The following is a 17608-nucleotide window of genomic DNA, read 5'->3' as shown; positions in this document are numbered from 1 at the left end:
AGTTGATGTTTCTGCTTTTGTGTGTTCCTTTTATATAGGTTGTTCCGAATTGTCTGATCTCGCTCCCCCCATACGCTGTCAGCGTGACGTTGTTTGCTTTTAAACATCCTCTTTTCGGGTATCTATCTTCGCCCAAGTTTTCGGGGAAGATCCTCTGGTATAGCCTCAGTGGAAGGATGTTGCTCTGAGCTCCTGTGTCCAACTTTACTTTTAGATTGACAGTTGTGGGCTGTCCTTCGCTCCTCTTTTTAATCTGGATGATAGTGTGCCATTCTTTCTTTGGGGTGCTTTCCACTCTGGACGTTTCGTGTAAGAGAACCTTTATGGTTTCAATGTTCAGAGCTTTGTTGTACCCGCAGTCTTCGTCACCTTGCTCACCCATGGTATGGATTTTGTTTTTCTTTTGTTGGTTCTGCTGCCCACCTCTGCTTTTGGTGTGTAGCCCCTCTCTTTTAGCTCTGCACATCTTTTGCCAGTGGTTTGCTTTACCACACGTGTTGCAGCTTGTTCCATACGCTGGGCATTTTCTTCTGTCTGTGTAGTCGTGTTGTCTTCCGCAGTTTCTACACGTATTCTTTCCGCTGTCATATACTTGTTTTTGTGTGCTGTGCTTTTCGCGCACTGCATCTACTCTGTGAACCGGTTTGGGAGTTGTCCGCATGTCAGCCGTATGAGTATTCAGCATTTTCATCTGTTGTTTTGTGGCTTCGTGAGCCCTCGCTGTATCTATGGCTTGATATTCCGAGCTTTTCTTTTCCTATTAGTTCTTTTTGCACTTCTGTATGTGCTGATCCCCATATTAATTGGTCTACCAGCCTTTCTTCTAGTTCCGTAAACTTGCATTTGCTGGCTTCGTTTTTTAATCTCGTCAGGAAATTGTCAACCGTTTCACCAGGTTCCTGTCTTAAGCTTTGGAATTTATACCTGTGTATGCGGTGGTTTGATTTAGGCTCGAGATGGTTACTGAACTTTTCATAAATCTCCGTAGGGTTCGTTTTATCCTCTTCAGATAAACTCCAGCTGTTATAGAGATCTAAGCCTTTTTCTCCCGCCCACAGTAGAATGTAGCTGACTTTTTCCTCGTCGGAGGAGCCTTTCAGGAAACTTTTAAATGTAAGCTCGCATTTTTGCTTAAATTTCCGGAAAGCTTCCACGATATTGTCGGCTTCCCAGTTCATGATGGGGAGCATATTCGCGGTCAGTGCATTGGACGCCGCCATTTTAGCTGCCCGTACGATTCACGGTTACAACGCTGCAGAGTTTACTTTTAAATTTCTTTCTTCAATCTGATAGTTTTTATTTGCGTAAGTTTTACTCACTTATACCGCTGCCACCATGTTATGTCTTCTAGCGCTCGTAGTGCTTTGTAAAGACGACTCTGGACTCGGTAGTTTGTAATTATAACTACTGTTTTATTTGTGTTGTAATGGCTGCCTGCCGCATGGTGCGGGGTGATATTTCAAAGTCCTGTGCGGCACCTGCGCACTACTTTCCCAGCATCGTAGTGCTGCTACACTTGATTTGAGTGTTAGTACACTTGTACAATGTAGTCCCAACATAACTATGTAACAAGATCATTTTGAATTAGGCAAGGATGTAGCACACTTTCTCTTTATCACAATATGAATGAGCTGAATGTACAGTTAGAGAATCATTCTGAAACAACTAATAATTAGGTTCATGTAACACTATAATTAACTTGCTATGATTTTATGTGCTGCTAAAATGCACTTTTGAAGTAGCCCTTGAGCACATCACCTCGGCTGCCACTCCCAGCGCAGTACTGAGGGAGTGCTGCACTGTCTGAAGTGCCGTCTTTCGGATGCGATGTTAAATTGAAGCTCGTCTGCTTGTTCAGGCGGATATAAAAGATTCCATGGCAGAGTTTTTTTTTGAAGAGCAGGGAATTCTCCGAGTATCCCGGGAAAAAAAATTAATTCCTCAATCAAAACTAAAAAAGCCATTAACGGGTTATTCATCTTGTTGCTGTTTGTAGGAGCTTGCTGTGTACAAGCTGCTCCCTCACCGCCCGTGCTGGTCGACAGAACAGCACCTACACTTCAAAAGGAATTTGTTTGCTGTGAAGCATGTTGAGATGTCCCAGGGTCATTATATAAATGCAAATTCTTTTACCAATTAAAATGAATATTACTTGAAATATTCATTGGACAACTTTGTTACCTCTAGACTTGACTATTCCAACGCGCTCCTGGCTGGCCTCCCACATTCCACCCTACGTAAACTTGAGGTCATCCAAAACTCGGCTGCCCGTGTCCCAACTTGCACCAAGTCCTGTTCACCCATCACCCCCTGTGCTCGCTGACCTACATTAGCTCCCGGTTAAGCAACGCCTCGATTTTAAAATTCTCATCCCCGTTTTCAAATCTCTCCATGGCCTCGCACCCCTCCCCATCTCTATAATCTCCTTTAGCCCCACAACCCCTCCCCCCACCGAGATATCTGCCCTCTTGAGCATCCCTGATTTTAATCGCTCCACCATTGGTGGCCGTGCCTTCAGCTACCTGGGCCCCAAGCACTGGAATTCCCTGCCTAAACCTCTCCGCCTCTCTTTCTTCCTTTAAGACGCTCCTTAAAACCTCCCTTTTTGATCAAGCTTTTGCTCACCTGCCCTAATTTCTCCTTATATGGCTCGCTGTCAAATGTTGTTTGATAATCGTTCCTGTGAAGCGCCTTGGGAGGTTTTACTACATTAAAAGGTGCTAGATTGTTGTAGTTTTGTTTGTTTTACAGTGTAAGCATATGAAGTATAAATGAAAACAAGACGCATTTATTTTGCTTATGCTCCGGTTGTACCTTTATTGTTACCTCATTCACTAAACAGTTCAGTGGTGCAGTTTACCATACACAGAATTAGATATTGGCATTGCACGTCTATGCTATACAGCGAATGGATTATAATTAGTACAAATACATGAAATATTTACATTTTTTAAGTCTTTATACCTCAAGCTTGGTTCAACATATATTTACAAAATAAAAATTATGAATGTGCAGCCACCCTGACAAAATATAATAAATAATGTACAGTGTTAATGCACTCCTCTGAAGGGCCTGGTGTTGCTAGGAAGCACAATAAATCAATTCCAACTAAAGCTAACCTTGAGCGACAATGGATTGTGGTTAACCAGCCACAACAGACAAAATTAAAATTTAAAAACACACACACGTAAATTCCTGATCACCAGCACATTCAGGAAACCGGGAACAGCAGCTACGGTATCTTTCCCTTTAATGGCGATACCCACTAACTTTTTTTGTTGTCGAGGGAGACGATATAACTCATCGATTTATAGAGGACGTATTTCAAGTTCATTCAGCAATCAAATCCACAAAAAAAAGTCTCAGCACTACCGCCCGTAAATAATGTCGAGCGTGCTCGGCCTGGTCGCTGCAGCTTCCGTGCAGCCAAAATATTTGCGTGGGTTTGACCAATGGATTTCGCAGTTTCCAGATTTTCATGCCAAATGCACCGAGGCTACCCCCACCCCCCCCAAAATAAAAATCAATCACAGTACGGTACTAAATTGCAGTCCGCTAATCTGAAAATTAAAAAGCCAACTGTTGTAATGCTTATTTTGAACTCTTTTATCTTCTTTATGAAGGCATACAGTCTCTCGCGCACACACACAAAAAAAAGTGGTTGCGTACTTCATACTTTAATGTGCAGTATTGGTGAAAGGGTTCTTATGCTGAGAATATACACAATGTCCCACAGCAATTTTCAATCCCTTCCTAAACAATTACTTCCTTAAACACTGTGCAAGTTACTGCAAATAATTCATACAAAATAAATAGTGCATTCATTGTGCACCAGCCAACAATTACAGAGAAGCTAGTAATGGGGGGGGGGGGGGGGTGGTGGGGGCGGAGGTGGTGTGGGGAGTCTTTGCTCTGATGAATCCATGATGTATGTTTAACATGTGGCCAGATTCTGGGCTCCCACCGGATTTACAATGTGAAATGAGTTGGTAAAGGAATGGCAATGCAGGAATCTTGCAATATAAAGTGTACGGCCTTGTGTCGACCAGACTTTAAACAGACCAATATTAAAGTGAAAGGATTTCCAGTGCACTTGTACTGTCGAGTATAACGAAAGGTCTGTTCTGACGGAAGGTCATCGACCTGAAACGTTAACTCTCTTTCTCTCTCCACAGATGCCGCCTGGCCTGCTGAGTATTTCCAGCATTTTCTGTTTTTATTTCAGATCTCCAGCATCCGCAGTGTTTTGCTTTTTTGTTCTGTAGGGTAAACTGACTCAGGTGAACAGATGATTCCTGCAGCACCTGGGTTTCTTTTCTGGTACAATTCATCAGTGCTAAAGGCCAAGTTTTTTTTTTTTTTTTTTTAAAAAGATGCTCGACTATATTGGTGTCCTGTATTTGGCAAATCAGATTCACTGATAAACTGATATCTTGGGGTCCATCTTAAATCGATCATAGTTTATTTAAGTGAGGTTTGATACGAGAAAAAAATCTGGTTATAAAAATCTGAGCATTATTTCTCCTAACTGTTAGAGGTGACCAACTCTCAGAGAGGATTGGCAGGGACGTATAGTTACAATTTATATTTTAACAACGCAATTCTTCAGTTATGCCCTCACACTAAACTGTACGTGATGTTCTGAAGAGATCTGGGGTTTTTGTTTTGTGTAACATTAGTTTGGTGTTAAAAGGTCTCTATCTTCAGTGCCAGTGCTGTTTACACTGCGATGCACTGGAATCATGGTCTTAAAAGTGCAAGATGTGCAAACTTCATTTTGCATCCATCGTGGAAACTAAAGACTTCAAGCTTACTACTGTAGCATCCTTGATTCGTAACTGCATCTACCTAGCCACTTCAGGCCAAGAATCTGTACCCATCATGACTACCCTATATCCAGCTTAAATACACTGCAGTGATTTCAAATATCCAGTGGTTAGAAATGAGCCAGTCTTATTTTTCCCAGACACTGAAGCATTAGCTGATCAATGTATGGTACATTAGCTCCAGTAACCAAGTATTCTTCTTTAAATTGCTTATGCTCTGGAGGTTGGTTGGCCTCTGGCATGGTGCATCCTCACGGTGTGCTCTGCAAGTTGGCCAACTTCAGGCACACGATGTACTGGTTCTACTCGATCGGTTAATCTTACTTTTTGCAACACAACGTCCATCCATGTTCAAAGCTAAGGACTGCATCTTCAAAATTCACTGCAAGTAAATTGCAGATCATGAATATAGTGGTAGCCTTTCTGCAGGCAGATATTTGAGCGCATGATACTGGCTCGTGAAAAACTGCCAGCTTTCAGCTTTTAAAATTCAGAAATTTTAAAAACAAAAGTGGGTCCTTTCTATTCTTCCTCAAAGCTTGAATATCTTTTATGTGGGTCACGTGAGGAAATATAGCGGAGTTGTGTTTTAGAAAAAAATAGCATAGTGCATAGTCCATAAACAATAGAAGCCTTGGAGCATAAAAGGGACTAATTCATACAGTTAAATCATCTGCCATCATTTACAAGCAACCGGCTACATTATGCATACTATAAACGATGCAGTCAAACATACTGGACTCCTTACACTACAAAGCTTTACATTTAACTGGTCTTGGGTACTTCTACCTTCAGTGCAGACCATGATCTGTAGGTTTGCTAGCCTCAGTCATGCCTTCCATTCTTTTAAATGGCCTTCTTTAGCTGACAGTTTTTAAAAATGCAAGGAAGAATGCAATGATTTGTTCATTTTCACTAGCTATCGAAAGGGATCTCTATGCGTTTGATAAATGTTGCTTGCTATTTGATTCCCTAGGTTTGTAGAACTTAAGTTATATCCAATTCTACTCACTCCATAGTACAATAGCATGAGATGCTGCACAAGTTATAATCACAAACTAGGAGAGTCTGGTGTACAAATGAATATGCAATTACCTTAAACCCTAAAGTATGTTTTCACATATGGTTCATAAACACTTGGATCCTTTTGTACAAATTAAACTTTAAAAAAACATCTGTTGTGGGCAGAGGGATTCAAGCTAGGATTTTAGGGAATAGGATGCTTACTAAGGATCGAAAATCCAGGTTCAGCACTTCAGGTTATTTGATTTTCAGGTTATTTGATTTCAAGTGTTCAAAGCAAAGCTCCGTCTTCCCCCCCCCCTCCCCTCATTTCATAGCACTGTTCCTTCAGCAATAAAACAAAACTGTAAACTGTACACTAATCAAATACTACCACTGAAATTCTCACTTTTAATTTGCCGAGGCAGCTTTCAATCTGGTAACTCCTGTCGTAGACAATTCAAGCACCAATATGGTTCTCTGTCCCATTAGTCGATTAATGCTGGACATATCTCCACCAGTGCCGCTCTACAAATCAGTGCTGATTAGCACTCAAAGCAGCTTAAAGTCTCCTGGTAACTGTTCAGTGTACAAGCTGCAAGAATATCCAGTCGGTAACCCCACTAGGATCCCTTTTGATCGAGCTCTATTTATGCATATCATGGTCGTCAGTTATTGATAAGAAAAAGTGCATATATGCTGTAAAAATAAATCAGCAGTGATGCTAAGCTGGTTTGCTAAATGGGGCTGAATCTCCAGTGCATTTGATCACAAACGGCTCGCATGCATTATAGAATTCCGGTTTCCGCCGTCATTCGGTATGACTGGAAAAGCGTTTCCATGACACACAGCATTAGTAGGCAGCTACAATGCACGAGAGGGACCCGTTTCTTCTGTAGCAACACCCGAAAGCAACAAGAGGGAAAAGCCCTACAATGAATGGAGGTCTTTGGAGATGCCCAGGTAAGCCAATGTCATCCCGTTGGGCCAGATGGAATAGATCGAGGGCACGACCACAATTACCGAAACGTTTCCTCCATGCTCAAGTTTGGCAAGATGCTACATGTTTACCGATCATACTCTAAATGCTTCAACTTCTTATTTTTTTAAAAATAGTTTGCACGTCATCACATACAGGAAACTCTCGATTTACCGGCAACTAAATAACCGGAAATCTCGGTTAGCCGGCAAAATTCAGGAGTAGGTTCAGGTAAGTTTTACTTCATATTAGTGGCCGTTCCTCGATCTGTGGCTGTGCAATCGGGGCTCCTGCACATGTTGCTAAGCAACAGGGACGCTTGGTCTGTGGCCAGGGTTCCTGCACATGTTGCTAAGCAACAGGGAAGCCTGGATTTGTTGCGGTGTACGGAGCTCTCGTACCTTTTAACTATACCTCTCTGTAATCCGGACTTTTTGATAAACCCGGCACCACGCCGGTCCCGGATAAAAAAAGAGTTTCCTGTACCATGCTGTCTTCACTCCGAATGCCTCCATTCATTACAGTGCAGTTAATCAATATATCCTCAAATGATAAAGTATTCTCAGATATAATTTGATCCAGTCAACCTGCAGCTATACACATTGGTGTGATTGATTTTGGCTATAGGATGAGATCTTTGAGAGAGCAAACCTAAAATTACTTGAGAAATACTGACATGTAAACATGTTTGTGATCAGCTTGTGTTATGCCTTGTTTTGGTGGAAGGGACAAGGCATTTGGCATGGGACATTTTAGCCGACACCTTTAGGATACATCATTGACAGTCAAGAAACAAAATGGATTGATTGTAAAAATTGAAAATCATTTCGAAATATATTTTTAAAAAAACGAGTGTGTAACTTCTGGGGAACAACACGCAATGCAATCCTAGCCCCTTCAGCCAAATGTGTTCTCAGCTAAACTGTCGAGACTGAAACACATGAGAGAGAATCTCGTGACATGTCTGAGCCCAGATGAGAGGATTACCTCAGCATCTGTGCTTCAACTGCTGCCGTAAGCTCACTGGCACAGTCGCAGGTGCGAATACTGGTCGACATCTTCAACAGGGTCTTATTTTACTTTCGCTGCTTTCTAAATTGCTCCCTCCTTTTAGAATATAGCAACTTCAGCTGCAGGTTGTGTGATGGGCAAAGGCCAGCAACTAAAGGGGTTAAGCACCTCATCATGACATAACCGATTAGAAGACAACTTTGCTTCTAATGCATCTGGTTGTATGAAGGAATACAGCACACGGTGTATGATTTGTGGAGTATTTTCAGCTCTCCATCTGGCACGGCAGTGATGTGGAATTACCTGACCTTCGGTCAGTTATTTTAGGACATTGCTCCTGATTAATGACGATTATACTGCAAAGTAGTATTTATCACTGAAATAACGCAGGCCTCTTGCTCTGTCACTTGAAGGTGAGAATCACATGCACCGTCGAAGTCAAGTTTGGAAAACAATTTGCTGAAGTCTGCTATTATCTGCATTTTACCCAAAGATAAAAAGGAGGAACACAGTGCAAACTTGCCCCTCGAGATAAGCATGCGCACACAAAAGAAAGCAAATATACACAGGAAAAGGTCAACCCAGCCACTGCAGCATGTGTGTTAAATAGCAATATATTATCCCCGATTGTTTTCCCCAGTAGGTTTTGCTGTCTTTCTGTCACGCTATTTATTGGTGAATCCACCACTCAAAGTGGGTCACGCTTTCAAGATCCACTAGCTTTCTTGCTAACTGAATAAGTAGAAGGACAGCATTTCCTCAGAATGGACTCCACCAATTCACACTTAACAATCTAGCAGAGTTCGCAGCCGCTGCGACCATCAGAAACGTCCAGAGTAAGATCCTTCGGCAGCCGTGCCGCTCTAGAATACTGGAGGTTACCATGCAAGGTACAGGAAACTCTCGATTTACCGGCACCTAAATAACCGGAAATCTCTGTTAACCGGCAAAATTCAGGAGTAGGTTCAGGTAAGTTTTACTTCATATTAGTGGCCGTTCCTGGATCTGTGTAACCGGGGTTCCTGCACTTGTTGCTAAGCAACAGGGGCGCTTGGTCTGTGGCCGGGCTTCTTGCACCTGTTGCTAAGCAACAGGGAAGCCTGGATTTGTTGCTGTGTACGGAGCTCTCGTACCTTTTAACTATACCTCTCTGTAATCCGGACTTTTTGATAAACCGGCACCACGCCGGTCCCGTCGGTGCCAGATAAAAAAGAGTTTCCTGTATTCCAGAACGCACACAACCTATTCCTGAAGGTAGACTCTCTCCTTACACTACCCACTTATCAGGTAAATAGCCCCGAAATTCTCTTTCCTGCCTCATCTTACAGCCACTAGCCTCCGAGGGCCAGTTGTAGTTACCGTGCGGTCACAAATCAAAGGCTACAGTTCGACAGGTAGCACAGACAAGGACATCCTACAGACACAAGAAAAAACCAGCGGAAATGGAAAACATTGTTGGGAATCGTGCGCGCACTCGACTATTTTACAACATGCTACTACGAGATCTGGAATGGATGTAAAGAAAAAAAAACACAGTATTTTGGTAACTAGAAAAAAAAAGGTGCTTAGATAGAGAGTTAAGCCACATGTCTACATGTACAAGAGAAACCGTCAAGAATCACAAAGGTTAAGAGCAACACTTGTATGTTCAAAAGGCAAGTCAGAATAACTACTTCATCTCTTGCTTTCTGTGAAAGGTTTTCTTTTACATTGTTGGTTGCCCTGAACGTCTTCTAGCGAGTTTTGACCTAAAAAGCAAAAAACAAAATTGTAACTGTAAGACAGCAATCTGAGAAGGCACCAATCTATATAATTATAAAAACAACAACTTGTATTTATATAGTGCCTTTAACATAGCAAAATGTCCCAAGACGCTTCACAGAAAGCAAACATGCAGGTGCAGCAAGCAGTTAGGAAGGCAAATGGTAGGTTGGCCTTCATTGCAAGAGGATTTGAGTACAGGAGCAAGGATGTCTTACTACAGTCATACAGGGCCTTGGTGAGACCACACCTGGAGTACTGTGTGCAGTTTTGGTCTCCTTACCTAAGAAAGGATATACTTGCCATAGAGGGAGTGCAGCGAAGGTTCACCAGACTGATTCCTGGGATGGCAGGACTGTCGTATGAGGAGAGATTGGGTCGACTAGGCCTGTATTCACTAGAGTTTAGAAAAATTAGAGGGGATCTCGTGGAAACGTATAAAATTCTGACAGTGCTAGACAGACTGGATGCAGGGAGGATGTTTCCCCTGGCTGGGGGGGGTCTAGAACGAGGGGTCACAGTCTCAGGATACGGGGTAGGACATTTATGACTGAGAGGAGGAGACATTCCTTCACTCAGAAGGTGGTGAACCTGTGGCATTCTCTACCACAGAAGGCTGTGGAGGCCAAGTCACCGAATATATTTAAGGAGATAGATAGATTTCTAGACACAAAAGGCATCAAGGGGTATGGGGGAGAGAGCGGGAATATGGTATTGAGATAAAGAATCAGCCATGATCATATTGAATGGCGGAGCAGGCTCGAAGGGCCGAATCCTGCTCCTATTTTTCTGTGTTTCTATGTTTCTACAGGAGTGAATTAAATGCAGATGAAAAATTAAGATTAATGTAAATAAATATTTACTCATTTAGATCAAAAACTTGGTCAAAGAGGTAGGTTTTAAGGAGCGTCTTAAAGGAGGAAAGAGAGGGAGAGCGGTTTAGGGATTGAACTCCAGAGCTTAGGGCCTTGGAAGCTGAAGGGGTTTAATTATAAAAAGTTAAAAGAAAACAAGAATAAATGACATGGCTGAAGGAAATCATTGAAAAATACTAAAATGTAATTTTCAGTGCACTCTATTTACAAAGCAGGCCAACCCGAGTTTGTGTTTTGGGTGAGACGTTCTGCTCCTCAGGGAGGATGCTAGTGCTGGGGAAATGGAACATGTTCCACCTCAGTGTCAGGATCAAGGGTTCTCGGGTCACGTGTAGCACAGAGTGCACAGAGCGTGCCGCTCTCTCATTGTTATATCGTGTTTAATCCCCTCTTGAGCAGAGTCCCTCGGACTGCACCCATTTGCCACGGCCCACTCTCCTTTATGGCCTCTCGAGGAACAGCCGCTTTAACGTCGGTTTGTGGCAGATTACCGAGTAGGCCCGCACCCACCAGAAACTAAAGCCCGAGACTATCCCACACATTTCAAATTAACCCTATGCAGCTCAGCAGAGATATCTTCTTCATCTTTGACCCAGCGACTGGCGAGAATGTGGGACTCGCTACCACAGGGAGTGGTGGAAGTGAATAGTATCGATGCATTTAAGGGGAGGCTGGACAAACACGAGGGAGAAGGGAATAGAGGGTTACGCTGATAGATTTAGATGAGGAAAGACAGGAGGAGGCTCAAGTGGAGCATAAACGCCGGCATGGACTGGTTAGGCCGATGGCCTGTTTCTGTGCCGTATATCCTGTGTAATCTTGGTATGGCTGACCCAACTCCATTGGTGAAAGGACGATGTGCTGACTCACTGCATCAAGCCCTTTAGGGAAGGAAATCTGCCGTCCTTACCTGGTCTGGCCTATATGTGACTCCAGACCCACAGCAATGTGGTTGACTCTTAACTGCCCTCTGAAATGGCCTAGCAAGACACTCATTTTTATATAAGGCGGCTCACCATTACCTTCTGAAGGGCAATTAGGGATGGGCAATAAATGCTGGCCTTGCCAGCGACGCCCACATCCCGTGAAAGAATAATACAGGTAGACTATCCTTTATCCGAAAACCTCGGGACCAGCCGAGTTTCGGATAAAGGAGAATTTCGGATTTCGGAAGGTGGGTCGGCGGGGGTCCGCGGGGGGTCGTGCGCACGACTTACCCTTTATCCGAACTTCCGCAACCGGAACCCTCTAAAAACCGAAGGTTTTTAGAGGGTTTCTGTTTTCGGAAGTCTGGATAAAGGGTAGTCTACCTGTAGTCACAATCTTTTTTAAAAAATAGCAGTTAAACAACTTTACACCAAAACAAGTGTTAAAAACATGTTAAAGGCCTGGTTTCATTTGATGACTTTGGATGCATTATTTGGTAATGCAGGGTGAATAACCTTAGTTGAAAATGAAAATGTACAAAGGCAGAAGCAGCTACAGCCAGCCTTACGATCTTTTACTGCTGCCTTGAAGGAGTTTCGAGTTTCGAGTGAATGACTGGTCAGCAGACATCGTCATAAAACCAAGGACAGTTAGCTCAGTGATTCAAACATCACAGACCTTGTTAATGCCCCTTGCTCAGTAACTCTTCCAAGACAGTATCATCTATAATATCAGGGCTATTTGAGCAAGTATATACTTTTCAAATGAATGCTGGACATTAAGGGGTATGGGTGCACTATCTGAATCCTTTTAATAAGCATTTACTTAAATCTGCCTCTTTATAATTAACTGTTTAAAATCTGAAAACATAAAGAGGCAGAAGTAGCACACGCACAACCACGAGATACAAATGTAAAAAACCTAGCAGTAATTGATATTACACTCCACCTTTTAAACTGAACTCCAGCACATGGATATAAATAGATCTGAACACAAAAAGCTACTGAGTTAATTGGAAATGTACAGAAAACATTTAAAGAGTAGACTAGCACGATCAGTGTCCCTTAAAAATATTCCCTTTTTCCTTCCTATTCCAGTTTTAACAAACGGCAAATAGCTGCGACAGCATGAGGGAGCCGATGAATGAACGAATTAACTCAAGGAATTGTCATCTCGACGATCGAAATGAATTCAGTTTTCTCACGGTAGCTGCTCCCACTCTTTAATATCAACACGATCGCCAGCGACAGAAAGAAAAAGAAAAAAAATGATGCTGAAGTTAATTACAGCTCTTGTAGTGATTTGATTTTTTTTTTTTTTTTTTATAAAAAGGCTCTGAATAATCAAACTGCCTCCCAAGCGGTGTTTCTCAATTAATTAAATTGAAAATTTGCTCATTCGCGTATGCTTGCAATGATGAGATATCTTCTTCTGCAATTCCAAGGAAGAGTTCCAGGCCACAAAGGCCAGGAACAGGGACCTGCCTGGAATGAGAGCAAGTTTTTCTAATTTATAAACTGATATTTTACCTGATTGAACCAGCCAGGAGTGGATTGAAAGCATACAACCAATCATACATATCTTTGTCATTGCTTGCTTGGAGAAGTATCCCACGATGTTTTGTGCACACTGCAAAAGTGTTAGCTGTCTGCACAATGAAAAAAACAAACACATGGTTATTCACTGGAACCTGAAGGTTTTGGCTCCTTTTGTTTTAAGAACATAAGAAATAAGAACAGGAGTCGGCCATTCGGCCCCTCGAGCCTGCTCCGCCATTCAATCAGATCATAGCTGATCATCGACCTCAACTCCACTTTCCCGCCCGATCTCCATCCCCCTCGATTCCCCTAGAGTCCAAAAATCTATCGATCTCCGCCTTGAATATACTCAACGACTCAGCATCCACAGCCCTCTGTGGCAGACTTTAGACTTTTAACCATGAAATAAGAGGGTTGCAACTCTAACTGTCACGTAAAAGTGTTTCTTCGCTGCCAATTTTCACCTCTTCCGCTTCTCTCCAGAAGGCAGTGAATTTCTGCTCGGATATAGTTCCACGGGCAGAGGCTGCCTTCAGCCAAGCCGCCAACCTTCATGGGCTTCGACAATATAGCAGAGCTTTTGACTGTGGCAACACAACTAGCTGATCCTGTCCTCATCGGACACCCATACAAAACACCCTTTGCAGCATGAGTCACTGGATCGCAATCAAGAGCAGGAACCCAGGCTGAATTTAGCCTCCCTAGCCCAGGGACTGTTAAAAGAAAGACTGGCATTCATTTAGCCCCTTTCACAACCGCAGAATGTCCCAAAGCGCTTTACAGCCAATGAAGTACGTTTTTTGAAGTACAGTCGCTGTTGTAATGTAGGAAACACGGCAGCCAATTCGTGCACAGCAAGCTCCCACAAACAGCAATGTGATAAATGACCAGATAATCTGTTTTTAGTGATGTTGATTGATGGATAAATATTGGCCAGGACACCGAGGAGAATGCCACTGCTCTTCTTCGAAATAGTGGCATGGGATCTTTTACGTCCATCTGAGGAGGACAGATGGAGCTTTGGTTTAACGTCTCATATGAAAGATGTTGTCCTTACTGGCATCACAGCCAAGATCAGCTAACTCGGGTCAAACCTGCGAGCTCCTGGACTGTACGTTCCCATTGGATGCTGATTTTACCAACCGAGCCATCGAAGGGGGCTTCGAAAAGGGTTTTATATGAAATCTTTTAGGTAGCTGTAGAATTTACTGCATATTTTAATTACGCACTTCAATACATTATAAAACGAGAGAATGCAAGGATAAATGGCACGTGAGCAGCATCAGGTTAGCAGAGCACACGAGCACCCAAAGATAGGGTGAGGTGTACCACAAATCCGGCAGCCAGCATTCTCACAGAATTGGTGTTGAACACATATTCCTATGTATAGCCAGTAAATCCTAGTGATTTGGGCCTCACGAGAGGTGACTATATACATTGGGGGGAAAAATTGGGTAGTGCCCATTCTGGGACGCAAATTTTAGCACCCCGAGAAAGTTAACGCCCCTCCCCCGTAAATTCAGTAGTAGCGCCCCAAGGAGGAGGTGGAGCCCTACTGGAAGCTCTCCACCTCCTTCCTGGGGCGCTACTACTCAATGTCGCGGCGGCACGTAGCGCCGCGGTATTGTAGGCCTCCTCCCCTGATTAAAGGGGAGTGGCCTAGCACTGTGCATACCGGGGCCCTACCGGACCACCGGGGTGCCGTGGAAACAGCCCGGCACTCAAGAGGACTGCCAGGCTGAGCGATCGCGGCCGGCACCCCGCACAGAAATGTAAAAGGTGCTGGCAGGCGGCCAAAATAAAAATGGCCGTCCCAACACCTGCCCTTTAAGTGGCGCCGCCGCACCGCTACCAAAACCGCCCCCTGAGCCGGTCGGTCCCATCACCTGGGCGATAGTTCAAGGGGCACGGTGATGACGTAATCCTCGCCGGCAGAGCGGGGCGCTACCGGCTACTGCTAACCTCCCGCCGAATTTCGCGGGAAGCGTTAGTGGTGCCGTGCCCGGGCGCGAGGGCATTTGTGGCCCCCGGGGGGGGGGGGGGGGGGGGGGGGGGGAGAAGGGCGCTAGCGAGAGTCGCAAAGCAACCCAATTTCTCCCCCATTATGTCTTAATGAATTCAGGTTTTTTTTTGCTTGCGAAAAAGTGCACAGATACGCAGCGCATCATTTTACTGACCTTTAGCATTGCCTGCTGATCCTCACTGTACTCCACCTGAGCGGTGGACAGATTTAGAATGCCTCTTTCCACAGGGTCCTTATCACTGTTGTAGATAAACACATACGGACGACGGATAGCAACATAATGCTTCACCCAGGAATTAGACTGTGGCTCCATGAAATGCAGGTATCCTTTCTTTGATACCACAGGACTATGGCATATGAAGAAAAAAAGCACACATATAAAAATGTCAAATATAATTGGTGTTTTAACTTTTAAAAAGTGCTTGTAACTTGGAATAGATTGGAGAAAATAAATTAGGGGTTTCGCGAGACGTTTTTACCCAGTTCTGATCTCTTCAATATCAGGAAGCAGGTTCAGGAATTCATTCTTCCCGGCTCTGGCAAGGTATGAAGTTTCTAGCCGAGAAACCACGGGGAAGCCGTCAAACTCCATGCACGGGCTAGAAGATCGAGAATTGGCCTCGGGGGTCCTGCAACGTGAACACAGTCTCATCTTACAAAGGAGGAAGGGCTGAAAGATACTGGACCAAAAACGCAAACTTGGCACCGTGGAGCTTAATATTGACATGGGCAACAAAGAGTTTGAAATAGCAGTGCAGAAATAAAGACATTCTTCGGGTATGTTCTCAGCAAGTGATGCATTAAAACAAAAGGGGCCCCTAAGAATGACTGTTGAGATAGAGGGGGGTACAACAGGATCAGGATTTTTGGTGCTTTTTTTCCACAACAGATTTCACTTTTGAAGATTTGATTATAATTAAGTAAATTGGAATAGATTAGAGAAAATAAATCAGGGATCCAAGTTATGGAGGAAAAAAAGGCCATTTTTAAATTAAGAATCATGGAATGGTTACGGCACGGAAGGAGGCCATTCGGCCCGTCGAGCCCGTGCCGGCTCTCTGCAAGAGCACTTCAGCTAGTCCCACTCCCCCGCCCTTTCCCCGTAGCCCTGCAAATTCTTTCCTTCAGGTACTTATCCAATTCCCTTTTGAAAGCCACGATTTCAGGCAGGCATTCCAGATCCTAACCACTCGCTGCGTAAAAAGGTTTTTCCTCACGTCGCCTTTGGTTCTTTTGCCAATCACCTTAAATCTGTGTCCTCTGGTTCTCGACCCTTCTGCCAATGGGAACAATTTCTCTCTATCTACTCTGCCTAGACCCCTCATGATTTTGAACATCTCCATCAAATCTCCTTCAACCTTCTCTGCTCGAAAGAGAACAACCCCAGCTTCTCCAGTCTATCCACGTAACTGAAGTCCCTCACCCCAGGAATCATTCTCGTAAATCTTTTCTGCACCCTCTCTAATTCCTTCACATCCTTCCTAAAGTGTCTTATTTTGTTGTTCCTGGGATGTTGGCGACGCTGGCAAGGCAGTTATTGACTATCCGTAAACCTTCAAGAAGGAATGGGATGGCTGTCGGTTCAACAAGGGATACAAGCGTTGAGCAAGGCACAAAGGAGGCAAAAAGGCTGGAGTTGAGATACTGGGGGTAGAACAGTGGATCCTGTACGTGTACCAAAAAAGAACAGGACACAACGAATGGGCCGAACACTTGGATTGCATTCTGTGGGCATGTATCTCCATTTTTTGAATGTAGCTCAACCCCCCCAAAAACAACAGAGTGCAATTGGGGGGGGGGGGGGGGGGGGTTGCGGGGAGAGAGGAAAACCCATTAGCCACGGTATTTTTAAAGATTTGGGGGAAGTTTGATTCCCGTCCTTTCTCCACCAGCTGCAAGGGTTCTCTGAAACAAGATTAATTTGTCTCAACCCAGCTCTTTGTGGCGATGGGACCGCACCATAAAACAGGCCATAATTTGACACATGGCACTTCTGCTCAATGACCATTAGCATAAGCTGATAGAAAGTGGGAAAATACACCCTGGTGCAAGGGGAGGCTACTTTAAGAATACGTTTAAGGCACATTGATGCAGGTGAGTGGAGCGTTTTTTTTTTTTTAAACTCTCTCTTTCTTCAGCATCAGGCTTAACAAGTCAGTGAGGAAACTATTCCATTCTTCAGTGCTAGCATCCCTCAACTTAATTAGCACAAAGATGCATTCATTCTTTGTTTTAGACTTACTTCTGATCAACTGAGTTACACCTGGAATCTGCGAGTGACGGGCAGGTGGAAGAGGGAGTGAGGGTGGTGCTGCTGAAACTGGACACGGAAGCGTCGCGACCAATTGGAGAGTTAACATCTGAAAGCTGAAACAGAAAGCATTTTTTGGTAACCCACATCTTGCAGTTTTTAACGGCACAAATACAAGAACGTTCTCATTTTGACCTACCCTGAAACAATTAAAAATATCAAAAATGTATTTCCCGTGGTATATACCTCCCCATGACATTCAACGGCATTACCATCGCTGAATCCCCCACCATCAACATCCTGAGGGGTCACCATTGACCAGAAACTTAACTGGACCAGCCACATAAATACTGTGGCAACAAGAGCAGGTCAGAGGCTGGGTATTCTGCGGCAAGTGTCTCACTTCCTCACTCCC

At 43.9% G+C, this 17608-nt stretch overlaps 1 protein-coding gene across 27 annotated transcripts in view; it reads right to left on the bottom strand.

The window, feature by feature from the left end:
- Window positions 1-2787: 2787 nt before the first annotated feature.
- Window positions 2788-17608, bottom strand: part of kif1b (kinesin family member 1B) — a 290388-nt gene continuing 275567 nt past the window's right edge. For all 27 annotated transcript variants that reach the window (XM_085967403.1, XM_085967405.1, XM_085967411.1 and 24 more), the window contains 5 exons: window positions 17185-17309; window positions 15422-15571; window positions 15097-15289; window positions 12911-13029; window positions 2788-9566 (listed from right to left, as the gene is read on the bottom strand). In XM_085967403.1, the coding sequence (XP_085823529.1) occupies window positions 9524-9566; window positions 12911-13029; window positions 15097-15289; window positions 15422-15571; window positions 17185-17309 (630 nt within the window). In that variant the 3' untranslated portion in view covers window positions 2788-9523. The remainder of the gene's footprint in view (window positions 9567-12910; window positions 13030-15096; window positions 15290-15421; window positions 15572-17184; window positions 17310-17608) is intronic.

This window comes from Somniosus microcephalus, chromosome 25 (genome assembly GCF_052327205.1).
Source record: "Somniosus microcephalus isolate GS21.2 chromosome 25, FLI_Smic_1.0, whole genome shotgun sequence".
Classification (NCBI taxonomy): domain Eukaryota; kingdom Metazoa; phylum Chordata; class Chondrichthyes; order Squaliformes; family Somniosidae; genus Somniosus; species Somniosus microcephalus.
Note: the sequence above shows the minus strand (reverse complement) of the source record. Positions and strands in the feature narration are given on the sequence as shown.